At 56.3% G+C, this 13994-nt stretch overlaps 1 protein-coding gene across 1 annotated transcript in view; it reads left to right on the plus strand.

Annotated features, from left to right (window-relative positions):
- Nucleotides 1-4907: 4907 nt before the first annotated feature.
- Nucleotides 4908-13994, plus strand: part of Fam78b (family with sequence similarity 78 member B) — a 61906-nt gene continuing 52819 nt past the window's right edge. The window contains exon 1 of the mRNA XM_027922860.3: nt 4908-5170. Within this exon, the coding sequence (XP_027778661.1) occupies nt 4908-5170 (263 nt within the window). The remainder of the gene's footprint in view (nt 5171-13994) is intronic.

Consider the following 13994-nt stretch of genomic DNA (forward strand, 5'->3'; position numbering starts at 1 on the left):
AGGGAAAGCAAGCAGCCTGGGAGCCAAGAGAAGAGCCAGATGTCGGACTCCAGGGATAACGGAAGAAAGGGCATCAACTGCCACCACCCGGGACTGAGAATAGGACTTTGAATGTGCCAGACAGGAAGGGGAACTTCAACGGGACAGCTGAGGAACTGGCACTCTTTTCTGTAGTTTCCACAGCCTAATATAATCCAAGACTGTAAATGTGCGCTGCTTGAAGCAGCTCCCACATCTGGGGCTAAATGGCTCTGGCAGAGCAGCTGGAGACTCTTGCCTTGCTCTCTCCATGCTGAGCTCTCAGACTGTCCTGGAGAGAAACTGGCTGCTCTGCCCCAGGGTGGTGGTCTGCACAACTCTCAAACAGGATTCGTCTTTCACTTTGCAGTCTTGGAACATCTCATTTAGCCTCTTACCTGCCATGAGGCCATCTAAATTAGATCAAAACCCATCTTTATTTGAAACAGCATCAGGGGCCATTCCTCAGGTTTTGGTGGTCTGTTCTGTGATTTTAGAAAATCCTTGCCAAGGTCAACCAGAAAATGGGCCCCTATGACCCGAGTTTCTAAAAAGCACTCTTGAAAAATTGAGTAATGAGTCAATCAATAGGAAAAATAAAGTCAGAGATGACTCTGCTTCCTAAAGGACAGAGGGCAGGGTCATCTGCAGCTGAGGGAGTGCATTGTGGAGGTGGCAGCAGGCCAGCACCCTGGAGAGTGCTCGAGAGCCTTGCTTGGCACTGAGGGGCTCTACCCGGCCCAAGAGCATGCACAGTGATGGACAAAGGGCATTTGTGCCGCACTCTAGAAGGAACGCCAGGAAGTTGTTCATGAGGATCCACTGCCGTCAGCATCCCGTCCTAGAACGGATGATCCTTGAGAAAGGGCATAGTGCTCAGAGACAAAGGGCGCCACCTGACCTCAGGGAGGCACGCAGAGAAAAGAGTGGGAGGGCAAAGAGGCACCATGCAGAAAGAACCAGGAGGAAGCAAATGCCCGCAGCTATCGGGACCGCCTGGAGGCCCACAGGATGTGTGGGGAAGGACCTTTAGCAGGTTTCTGAGAACACCTTAGTCAGCAGAATACCTGTCGAGCAGCTCTTGGGGCCAGGCTCTAGATGGGCACCTGGACACAATAGCAGAACCCCTACAGAGGGAACCGCCCAGCGGGGCAGACAGGTGTGAGCGACTGCAGCAGCGTGAGAAAGGTGCCCACAGAGGCAGAAAAATCCAGAGGGCTGGGTCGCAGCTCAGAGGGGAGCACCTGCCTAGCACCCGGAGGCCCTGGATGTGAACCCCAGGACTGTAGGAAGAAAGGAAGGGGAGAAAGCGGGGAGGGAAGAGCCGCGTGGGAAGCTCACGCAGCTCCCACATTTCTGAGGACTTTCTCTAGGCTACATGCAGCGCTACGGTGGCATCTGAGAACTGAACGTTCAAGAATGATGACAGTCTCCAGTGAGTGACTTGAAAGGTTCCTGCCATGAGGCAATTTGCTGAGACACAAATTTGGATGGGCTGCTTTGAGGCCAGAGAGCACTTGCCAGCAACACAGCTCGTGTGTGGACCCTACCCCAAACTGGCATTGTGTCCAGCACAGTTCAGCTCTACACGGCAATTCTCGTCAGGTTGTCGTCGTGGGCTTACAGCCAGGGAAAGACGGAATTAATGAGGTAGGATATAAGACAATGAAATAAGGAGTTTATTTCAATGGGAAAATTTGAATATCTTTAGAAATTACCTTGGCCCCGTATTTATAGAGCCAAGAAGAATCTGAGAGAACTCCTTATATTTTCCAGTTACATATTACTGCATTATATATTGGAAATCATATGTCGTGGTGACACTTATGATTTTGAAGACTCACTAAGGTCATGAATGAACCAACCCTTCAAGAAAGTCAAGGGGGCAAGTCTGTGGATAATGAATTCATTTTATTGACACTCTACTGGATATAATAAGGTCTAAAGTTCAAAAAATAAGGTATATTCTCCCTTACATGATTTCCCTATAATCTGGGGAAAGCTATTGTTCTCTTTTCATTTAAGAGACTTAGCAGAAGCCGAGAGAAGACAAAGGAGATATTTATCCACAATTATGCAATGGACAAGTAACTTAATTGGAAATATGACCTAATTTCTTAACTGAATGCTTTTCTTTTGGTCTATTTCCTAGGACCTAACAACCACTAAAACTCAAAGTCTGACCCCTTACCAAAATGACCCCCAAGCACCTCAAACTTAACACGATTCGTCCACAAACCCAACTTGCGTCTGTTTGTCTCCTTCTGCCCACATATACTTAATTACCAAGTCTTGGAAACAGAGTTGATTCATACCTTCCTCCAGCATCTAATCAGCAAGTAAATCAAATCTACCTCCTAAATGACTCTCCAAGGCATCCAGACCCCTGCAGCCCCACAGTGCTACCCAGCACAGAGCCAAATCATGCCTGAGACCCTGCTTTCCTATCCTCCACAATGATACAGACTAATTCTTCTCAAAAGCCAACTCTTGCTTTCAACAGCTTTTGCAGAAGGTCCACCTCTGGTCCTATCAACAGCTGGTTCTTGGACGATGGTTCTGCTGTGTAGGTCCACACACCACATGGAGACGCACCTGGACTGTGAGCTGTTTCCTCCACTGAACACGCCACCTTTCACACCTATGTGTGTGGCGTTCCCAACCTCTCATCCAACCCTACCCTTTCATCCTTGTTTTCTTGGCAAGCCTCCATCAGTTCTTCAGATCCATTTCAGCTGTCACTGCTTCAGGAGAGACATATGTAAATCTCAGACTCTCTTGTCTGGTCTTCCGTGGCACTGGACAGATGTCCCTATTAAGCATGTGTCACAGTTGACTGTAACAAGTTGTTAACAAGTCTGTCTTCTCCAGCTTTCCGTGTGCTCTTGTCCAGCTTTGAATTCCTGGTACCCAGCACAGTGCGTGGCTCCTGCCAGGCAGCAAGCCAGTGTGGATGATAAAAGGACTTACATGGAGGTCTACAATAAACTGAGAGTCAAGCCATCAAAGAGGGAAACTGCTTTTCTGTTAACTATAAAGTGAACCAAGGTAACAGAAAAGTTAAAATAAGGATGAAGAGTGGTTTTAGATCACAACCAATTTTTAAATTACTGGTCACATCTGTCCTAAAGACTAAGTCTAGCAGCCTCCTGCAGCCTGTTAGTGTATTTCACACTTGGGCATTAGGTCCAGCAATGTTCAATGCTCATGGAAGAAATACATAAAAAGAAGCTATTGGCTTTGAAACCTCAGTGTAAGAAGATGCCCAGTAAAAGTGTCTGCTAAATTTTCTTCCTGATGGCACGTTAGCAGTAACAGGCACACAGCAGTAGCCCAACGACACACAACATCCATGGTCTGTGGTGGCAGTTCCCACAGGTCAGCGGCAGCCAGACCCTTCATTCATGTTCACAGACAACTGTTGGGTGGTCACCTGTGCCAGTCACTCTGCAGCACTGGAGAAGCAAGACTAAAACGGAACCCTAAGAGGCCAGGCTTTCTGTGGGGTATATGGGCTGCTACCAATGGTACCCAGAATGTCAGGGTTGGGGACATAGGTCAGTGGTCGGCCATGGCATGCACCAGACCCCAGGTCCAATGCCCAGCACGGGCGTCTGTGTGTGGGGGGCGGGGACATTCGTATAATTAATAGGTTACTATTGGATCCTGCCTGGTTCCCAAACGCTCTGAGTTTCCCCTGTCCTCGGCAGAGGCCGAGGCGGCCACCCCCAGGAGGCCGCGAGCGTTCCCACCCGGCTCCGCGCGGGGCACGGGCTCCCGGGGCTCCCGGGCCGGGCGAGCGCGCGGTCCTGCTGGGGACCGTTTGGAGAGGCCGAGGTTCGGACGCGGCGGGCCACCGCGGAGGCGGAGCCGGGCTCGCGCCCACCCGGACCCGGCGCTCCGGGCCGCGGTGCCCGCGCGCGCGCTCGGGCGGGAGGAGGAGCTCCCGAGCGGCGCGGGCCGGCCGAGGAGCGCCCCCGGCCCGGGCCGCACTTCCCCCGGCTGGCGGGCTCGCGACCCCGCTGCCCGCCGGCGCCGGCGCCCGCAGACCCCGGACAGCGCCCGCCACCTGCGCCGCGCCCCGCCCCGCGCGCGGCCGCTGGGCTCGCGGCCCTTTAAACACCCCCGCCCCCCACCCGGACGGCAGCCGGCGAGGGACAAAACGCATGGCGCAAAGCCAGTGTCTTCCGCGCAGCTCGTCCCGGGCGGCCCCAGCCGCGGGCCCTCCACCCGGCCGCGGCCCCTGGCGCCCCCAGGCCGCGGCGCCCGGCGAGGAGAGTCGGCGAGGCCCGGCCGCGGGGCGGGGCCGGCGGGAGCGCGATCTCCGCCGCCGCCGCTGCCTCCGCCTGCCGCTCGGGCCGCCCGCTCGCCGCCGCTGGGTGCGCTGCACGCGGGGGGCAGCGCGGTGCAGAGGTTCATGCAGCAGCGGCGGCGGCGGCGGCGGCTGCTGCTGCTGCCGCCGCGGAGGCAGACAGACCGGGCGCTGCCGCCGCCGCCCTCCCCCGGCTCCATGCCGCCGCCGCCACCTCCTCTCCGGCGAGGGGCGGGGGGCTCCGGCCCCGGGTGGGCGCCACTCCGCGCAGCGCCGCTCCCCTCCCTGCCCTCCGCCTGGGCGCCGGAGCCGGCGAGGGCGCCCGCCGCCTCCTAGGAGCGCACGCTCCGCGCGCCCCGCTGGAGCGAGGGGGCGGGCGTGGGCGGGCGTCCGGGCAGCCGGCTAGAGGAGGGGGCTTCCCCGAGGATGCCCGGCGGCCGCACCTCGCCCGGAGGCGCGAGCTGAGCGGACCTGGATCGAGCGGCGCGTCGCCATGCCGGCGTGACGGGCGCCCCCGGCTGCCCGCGCGGGCCCCCACACTGCCCCACGCCGAGCCGCGCCGGCGCCGGGCGGCAGGATGGGCTGTATCCAAAGCATCACCTGCAAGGCGCGGATCCGGCGCGAGAACATCGTGGTGTACGATGTGTGCGCCACCATCGACCAGTGCCCCACGCGCATCGAGGAGACCTCGCCCATCGTCCTGCGCTACAAGACCCCCTACTTCAAAGCCTCGGCCCGCGTGGTCATGCCCCCCATCCCCCGCCACGAGACCTGGGTGGTGGGCTGGATCCAGGCGTGCAACCAGATGGAGTTCTTCAACACCTACAGCGACCTGGGCATGTAAGCGACCCGCCGCGCGGCGCCGGAGCGGGGTGCTGGCCCCCATCTCTGCCCTCCACCGCGACCCCCTCCCCAGTTCCTTCTTACCGCTGTCCCCATCCTCTTTCTGAACCTTCATCCCGCCTCCCCACCCACCTCCCTCCTCCCTGCGCTTTTGTCTCGGTGACTGGGCGGGGGTAAGGAGGCTTCTCGCGAAGGCATTTTTTTCGTGGCTTGCTTCTGACTCCTCAGAAACGCAGGGAGAACCGTGCGGGGCGGAAAGAAAGCGACAAGGAGGGTTCGAGGCGCAGAGGTGTGGGGTAGCTGGAGAGTGCCCTGGAAGTTTCGGGGCGTCGTCGGTGTTTGCGGGGCTCCCCGGGAAGAGTTTGGGGGAGAAACGTAGAGAGGAATGGAATGGAGCGCGGGGGGCGCGAGGGCTGTGCCGCGCGTCCTTTGGAGAAACCCGAGCCGGCTTGGAGGAGAAGGTCCAGGGCGTCGGAGCGGGAGTTGGTAGCTCTTGAATTCGAGCCCTGTGCCCTAGGCCGGGGATCCCCGAGGCATTACCCTCTGTAAGCGCAAGCCCAGCTAAGCCAGCCGCCTCTCTGGCCCTGCGATGAGTTCTGGGGCGTGGGGAGCTGGGAGGTGCCGGGCGGGTCCCCAACAGGGCTGGCGGCCTTGTGCAAGCAGCCGGCTGGCGCAGCGCTGGGTGTTTTTTATGATAAAGAAAGGATGAGTCTCTTCTGTCTGGGGTCTTTACTTTTCAAAACTTTCCTGATTGCTGTGCTGGAAGGAATTCCCCGATGCCCACCGCTGAGTCCGGTTGTCAAGCTGCAAGCTCTCCAACTTCTTTCAACCACGCGGGTGGGTGCGCGCGGGGTTTGGCGGCTGCGATGGAGACCCAGGATCTCCGCCGTTGGTTCCTTGGCCGCCAGGGGCCGACAGCCGGCCCTGGAACTGCAGGCTTCAGGCTGTCTCGGCCAGGACGTTTTTAATTACTGAATTTTCATAACTCCCGCCCGCCTCCTTGCAGGTGTGTACCCTGAGCAGTTGGTGACTACAGTGGCTAAAGGGTCCGGGGCCTGTATTCTACCTGCTGTACAATGTAGGTCTAGAGCACCCTAATTAGCCTGTGGCCTGTAGGGGATCCCTTTTTCTGGAAATTCAACCTCATTTCATTTCTTAACCTAAAACTCTAGGGCTCCAGGGTTTACCTATTTAATATGGATATGGGGTGGGGGAGTTCTCGTTTTAAAAGGTCAAGGCATCTTTTTAGCAGCAGTTCGCAGGCTTTTCATTGCACTCTGAGAGCATGTAAGTTAGCACTAGTCAGAGGCGCTAAAAGGAATTTTGACAGATCGTTTTGTTTCCTTTATTCCTCCCGGAGTTTGCACTTTTCTCTTTAAGCATAAAAGCTCAGTGCTGGAGAAAGCTCATTCCTGGTGAAGAAATGTGAATCCCAGTTTCCAATATGCCTCTGCACACTGTGTTCCTGTCTTTCTGGAAGACAGTTAGATGTGAGAAATGGGGGACATGTTATTTTGGGTGAATCATGCCATTTAAAAAGACACACCCTCAAAAGAATAATTACATCTTAACACATGTGTCTTAAAACTGCTTTTGTTTTTTATGGAATTCATTCTTTCCAGCCAAGTCAGAGAAAGCCATGAACAGGGCAAAGGCCTGTCTCATCCCGGGGCCTCACCCTGATGGCAGTGAGGTGATCTTGCCAGGGGATAGTAACCATACCCCCCCACCCCCCCCCCAGCCTGGAGCGGGAGGAGGCCAGGAGAGACTGAGCAGAAGCAGCCACACTGTTCCCAAGACTGCACAGTGGGGCTCTCTGTGGCCTCACATCTCTTATAAGTTAAAGTAAATATATAAATAAATAACTCTCCAGAAAATGGGCAATGAATCTTGAGGAGGGTGGGTTCACATTGGAACCAGTTTTCACGGGTGTAAATCAGAGACAGAATGTTCTCTGACCTTTCATCACTGAATTCTTGCATTTGGGGTTTTGGAAGAGATTTTTGGATTTTTAACTGCAACTTTTGATATTTTAAGATTCCTGATTTTCATGTTGTTTGTGCAGGGGAACAAAAATAGGCCCCAAGAATACTAAACTGTGTTTTAGATCTGTGCTCGGAGCCCTCCTGTCTCTTCATGGCTGCAGTTATTGAGGGTGCTTAAGGCCACTGAGGAGCCCAGACTTTATTGAACCAATTTCCACAAAACGTTTATACCCTGAAAACTTTGCCAGTGGAAACTTTTTAATAGAAACTCATATTGCAAGAGAGTTACGGTGATGTGTTAGTTATTATGTTCACTGTAGCCAGTGCCTTGGGTGGGGGGGGACACTGCAGGCCACATTTTCACTCCTTGTAGTGTTCTGACCCTGAAGCATGACGTGGTGAAAGGTTTGGGTGAGAAACCTGCCTTTTTAATATTTTAAAAAGGATTTTGCCAGAGGATACCCACAGCTTAAAATGGCAAGACCTCTGTTTACAAGGTTGATGGAAGACAGGAGCTCTTATGGTCTAAATTTCCAAGAAGAGGGAGGCTTTTTAAAGAGCCTTTGGAATAGTTGGTGGCCGTGGCTTAATTGGAACCTGAACTCAAGTGACTTGGCACTTTCTTGAATGACTGTACAGAAGGCAGGCTGGTAGATGCCCCAGGCACCTGCTCTCCTCCTACCTGGGCCTGCTGGAGTCCATCAGTGTGTCCTTAAGCAGACCGACACAAGTTGGCACCCTCAGGCAGGACAGGTGCCATCAGTGGACACACACTTACCAGGTGCTTCTGAGACACAGGCACCATAACCTCACTCCCCCGCCCCATGACGAGAGGCTGGTGCTCCCCACTGGGGTAGGAGGAAGCTGGGGGGGGAGGCAGGCAGGTGGAGTGTGCCAGGTAGGTAGGGTCTGCAGGGAGGGCCTGGAAGAGAAGGTTTCGGGCAGATGTTGACCAGACAGAGGGTGTTGGGAGGCTGTCTGCCTTCTCCGAGCCCCTCGGGTACCAGGAGCTTTCCAACAGAGACTCATATTAACAGAAGCTCATGCTGCAGGAAGGTTGCTGTGGTCTGCTAGCTGCCAGTCCCGTGTGTGGAAGAACACTGCCGAACACTGTCATGAGCACTTCCACGACCGACCGTACCCAGGGGTTTCCTGAGTGAGGTGTGAACAAGGAGTGGGGCTCTCTGTCAGGGGATGAAGCAGAGGTTCAGGGAGTGCCGACAGGAGCCGAGGACCTTCCACGTGGTCTTCTAGGGCAGGAAGGGACTCTCCACAGGCTGCAGTTTGAAGACCTTTGGCCTGGGCAAGACTTGAGGACGTCATTGCTCACTCCGCCTTCGGGAGCCAGCTCTTGTCTGTGTCTCTGCGCCTCCTTCAGAGCCAGTGGGTGAGGGTCTGACTCCACCACTGCTGCCTGTCCCCTGCCTTCCAGGCCGGTCCTCTCCAGCCTTTTCACCACCATCCCAGGTGGTCAGCAGCTTCCTCTGTCTCCAATCACCCGTCTTTAGCCTCCACTCCATTTTCCCACGGTTCTCTGGGTCTTACCACGGTTTATCACACCTGGACTCTGCCTGGGCGGTCCCACCCACCCCAGTGGTAGGACGTGCTCGTGATACACACCCTGTCCAGGTACGCGTGTCTGTGGCTGTCGGAGAGACATCTCTGGCTCCAGGTGTCCCCACCTGAACTCTCCACTGTAGCTCCCACACGAAGTCACACGTCTGGCATCCCTCCTCTCCCAGTAAATGTCACCCCTACTCCCTGAGTTTCTCAGGCTCAAATCTGCGTCACCCCAAGTGTTTCCCCACATATCCAGTCCATCAGCCAACCCTACTGATCCTATCTGGGGGACACAGCTAGGATCAGGCCACCACCTGCCCCGTCACCGTCACAGGCCGCATCTCCCTCCCCACCTATGCCTGCAGGAGCTTCCTAACTGAACTTGCCCCCCCATTCTTGCCCCCCTCCGGTCTGTTTCCCACAGAGCAGGTGATCTTACGTTAAAGCCTGTCTAAACTTTCTAGTGACTTTCTATCACAATGAAGGTAGAATTCAGAAGTCTCTTCCCCACCGAGGTTCCCCATCTATGTCAGCCTTCTCCAGCTTTTCAAAGCCACCCACTTTGTCTGCTCAGAACTTTCCCACGGGCCGCTCTCTGCCTGAAGTGCTCTTCCTGCTACCCTGTTCTAGCCGGTTCTTGCCCCAGCCACCCCTCCGACGGCGGTTCCTGGTTGCAGTTTCAGCAGGGTCCTCTGTTCTTGCCTTTCATAACACACTGTTCCTTTACTTGTTACAGTTAGTGAGAACATAATGGTGTATTCAACTTCTGACTTGCCACTACAATATAAGCACCAATGAAATCAAATATTGTATTCACTTTTTTCTTTGGACTGGGGTCACCGAAGCAGATATTCAATAAACATGTGATACAAGTAAATAAATGAGCCATTATTATGACCGAGGTGTTGGTGTCCTCTCCCACAAGTCCTGTCTCTTGGACCTTGGCTCTTCCTGTGAGCTGTAGTCTTGAACTGTTGACCCCCACAGTTGCTCAGGACCAACACGGTCAGCTCCGTGCAGCATGCTGTTGTGTCTGGGTCCTCTGCATCACCCTGGTTGGCCTGCACCGCAGCACGGGCCGTGCGCCTGCCACTCGCTGTCTCCCTGCAGTGTGCTGTACTCCAGGAGAGCTGTTCAGCAAACACAGAAGCCTCACCCTCCTGTCACCTGCCTGCTAACACACAGCATGTGGTGTCTGGTCAAGGAAACGTGATGTAGAAACCTTGTTAGCCCCGTGCCTCCTGCATCCTGATTCCATGAGCCCTGGGACTTGTGCACCGGCTTAAGGGCCCAGCTTCAAGGCTTTCCCTGGTCACCTCCCAGCTGGGCCAGAACCCACCTTCTTCTTGCATGGGCAGAATGAGGGGCCTTGCTGTGGTAGAGATGCCTCCTTTGGGCACTCCGCTCCTGAGGACGAGATCAGCCCATCGACCCAGGGAGCCTGGTGAGCTCTGGCCACTTGACCAACGCCCATGCCCCCTTCCTGTTACATTCCACCAGGAGGCTCTCCGTCTGGAAGGACCAGTGCTGCTGCTCACCAGGGACCCTGGGGCCCTGTCTAGAGCATCAGGGGGAAGGCAGGATCCCGCTCCCCAGTGCACGTCCTGAGTGCCCTTGAAGGGGGGATGGCCTAACCCTTTGCCTCTAATCTCCATCTCTGCGAAAGAGGAAAGCAGAGGATTAACTGGTCTTATCAGCGCAGCATTAAGCTTGCTGGAGGTAAAGCCCACTCCAGAGGTGGAGGGACTGCAGGGGCGCGAGGAGACAGATGGTCAGGGAAAGGGAGAAGGAAGAAGCACCTCAGCTCGTGGGGCTGAGGGGCCAGTCTGCAGCTGCCCAGGCTGGGGTGAGCAGGGGGCATCAGAACAGGAGATGAGCCTCGAGGGATAGAGGGCATTGGTGCCTGCAGGACAGTGGGGCAGATGCTGTCTTGGAGCCAGATCTGCAGGGCATCAGCATCCCGGTGAAGGGCGAAGGCTGGCAGTTGATCAAGGAAATGCAGGCTCCGTGTAGGGCGCACGGTCCCGTTCTCCCCTTTGTGTATTTTGATCTCGTCTGACCCAGCCGTCCTGGGAGACAGGTACCATTATCATCCCTTCTTACAGAGGCTCAGAGAGGTCAGACAGCCTGCCTGAGGCCAATACCTGTTCTGCAGCTGAGCTGGGATTATACACCATGGCTTCTGACCCTGTGTCCTGCCTGTCTGCACTGGGGCCAGGTTGGCCTGTGACAGGGACAGGTCCCTTCATTCCTGTCAGCACTAGAAAGCCTCGTGTCGCGTTGCATGTCCATTATCCAAAATCCTTGGGAGCAGAAGTGTTTCAGTCTTGGGACTTTTTTGGGTTTTGGAATATAGCGAGGTATCTTGGGGAAGGGACCCACGTCTGCTGGTGAAACTCACGATGTCTCACATTCGTGGCTGGCGTGGTTGTAGAGTCTTTTTAGTGAGCCTGCATTTTGCCTGGACCCCTCACGTCAGATCGGGCAGTGTCCACTTGTGACAGGTTGGAGCTCAGACAGCACCAGATTTTGGAGCATTTCCAATTTGGGATTTTCAGTTTGAACAGCTGCTGTAGACAGGCCCCAGCTCCGTAGCTCAGTGCTCCTGAGGGAGGGCCTTGGCTGCCCAGAGGCCCACGTGGTGGTCACAGCTCCCTCCTCAGCAGCCTCCTTCCCTGCTCTGAGGTCCTCCGAGGACAGTCAGGTTGTCGGCAGGGCCATGACTGCTGTGGCACTGGCACCAGCCAACCAGGGGCTGCAGTTTAGAAGCCGGTAATGTGGACTCTTCAGGAAGAGAAGGAACAGTGAACGAGCAAGCACAGAGCTGCTGTGGACACCACGGAGACAGAGCACAGGCCGTGCCGAGGGCCCGGGGTGGGGTCGGGAGCCTGCACACCAGCAGCAGGGTGCCCGCAGTGGGCATCCATCGTCCCTCGGAGGCAGCTAGGGGCAAACTGCCTCTCGTTCTCACTAGTCCAAACCAAGGGGGTGTTTCAGGGTGGCCCTGGGGTTGTCACGGACACCAGTAGAGGCGTGTGCCCGTGCCCCTCTTGGAGAGTCGTCCTCACCAGGGAATGCCTGGGACTCTGGGAGAAAGCAGAGGGGAGGAGAACAGGTGGCCGGGCCGAAAGGCCTGCGGGCCTCCTCTGCTGGGCTCCCTCCACACGTGAGGGACGTACTCGTGAGGTCCAGGGAAGGTCAGTGGCTGACCTGAGCAAGCAGGCCCGGCAGGAGGCAAGCCCCGTCCCCTGGATACTCTGTTTCTAATGGGCTTGGGCAGAAGGAGGCTCCCTGACCTTGCTCTGCAAAATAAAAATAACGCACTTGGCCTGACTGTTTTTCTCTGATTTGTCGATCCCCTTGCTCCTTTGGAGTGGAGCTGAGATCATGGATGTGCACCTCTTCCTCCCGAGAGTGGCAGGTCAGCAGTCAGAGCTGCGTCTTTGTGGGAGGGCTGGAGCAGAAACAGCAGGGAACTTGCCTGGGGTCTCTGCTCAGGTGGCTCTGGGTTTCAGTCCCATGGCTACACCTCTGGGACCTTCCTGTGGCCACACACTAGCCCTGAAGGGCAGTCATGGGCTCTGGTAGAGTCCAGAGCGCTCTGGGACTGGATTCTGAGTTCTGTGCACCTCAGACTCTGAGCAGATGAGGAGGAGGAACAGGAGGAAGAGCGCTCCCTGCTGGTGGTGGGAGGAACCAGGCTCTCTCTCCAGCTCCTTGGCCCTGTATAGTGCCCCAGAACCCTCATACTGCTCCTTTCATCAAGGACCCTCAGCCACCACCTTGGCTGGGTGGAGTCTGCTCCGGTTAGTTGGGCTTCAGCTCCAGTGGGAACAGCCCCGCAGTGCCAGGTGAAGACCGCACTCAGCTCCCCAGCACAGGGGCTGGAGGCAGAAGCCCTGGGCTCAGCGCCAGCCCTTTCAAGTCTGTGTCCTCTTTGCAGGACAATAAGATCCGTCCTGCGTCCCATGCAGGGTTGGGAGCCGAGTGAGGTGCGTGTGTGTTCAGGCTGTTTCTTACCACAGAGCTTGTCGGTTGTTGGAGGGTAACTCTGGGAGGTTGTGGCTCTGGCCCTGGCTTCCCTGGGCAGAGAGGCATTCAAACACTGGGGAGGGTCCCTGATATGCCAGCCCCGACCCCTGCGTCCCCACCTGGAGCTAGAGGTGGAGAGAGGCTTGCTCATGCCTCTGGAGCCAGGGCTGTGGCCCACTCATACTGAGGAGGGTAAGAGAGACCATTTCCCACCCAAAGCCGCCCTCTCTGCTCTGCCAAGGGCTGCACCCAGGACTGGGCTGCTCCTAACCCTCGGGCACGGTGCCTACAGCTTAGGCACACCCTCAGGGGAGGGCCTGCCCCATCGGAGTCCTCCCTTAGGGACAGTCTTGGTCAGGCTCTGGTAAGGCGCTACGCTGTGCCCAGGGCTGTGCCTCCGACGGGGCCATACTGGGGCCCGGGCACCGTACTGTCACGCTCAGGAAAGCTGCGGAGCTTCCAGCTCGGGAGATGGATGAGACCAACATCTGAAATCATTTGTATCCAAAACTATTTTTAATATAGGTTATTCTTTCCAAGTCCCTTTCTCAATTTCCTCTCCCTGTAAGAGGACCTCATGTAACTAACCTCGATACATGAGACATGCTTAGGGTAACAGTTGTTCCCCTTCTTAGCTAAGCAGGCTGAGGCCCACAGGCCACGTACTCAGGGTCATCCTGCTGGTTGCCCAGCCTCCGGCTCCTGCCCCAGTGCCCTGCCAAGTGCATGAACACAGCCCCAGGGGGCAGTTGGGGCAGAAGGAAGCATCCTCAGAGCTGTGCACCGTGGCCTCTGAAGACCAGAGAGAGGACAGGTGCATCTAAATGTGTTTCACAGATGCAAAGAGAAATTTTCAGGCTGTCAGATTAAAACCAAGATGGCCACGTGCCATCGTGGTCCGTCAGCAGGCGTACTGTGTCAGTCCTGTCTGTCAGGTCTGCTGGCCCTTGCTCCTGGGGCCTGGCCTTTCCCAGCAGGCTCCAAGGCCTGGTGGGCCTGGGTCCGGCAAGGCACTCGGGCTGTCAGAGGCCTGGCCGAGGGGCCAGTCAGCAGTCTCTGCAGCATCGGGAAGGACCATGCGTGAGCACGTACCTCTTGTCAGGTGCTCCCTGTGTACCATCACTGTTCCTGTGTCCGAGGACTGAAGGGGGCTGGTCACCAGCCCAGCATCACCAGCCAGTTAGTGGCAGAGCCCCATTTAGAAACCAGATCAAAGGCATTCAGTGGCTGGCGTGTGCCGTGCG

This window comes from Marmota flaviventris, chromosome 12, assembly GCF_047511675.1.
Source record: "Marmota flaviventris isolate mMarFla1 chromosome 12, mMarFla1.hap1, whole genome shotgun sequence".
Classification (NCBI taxonomy): Eukaryota; Metazoa; Chordata; class Mammalia; order Rodentia; family Sciuridae; genus Marmota; species Marmota flaviventris.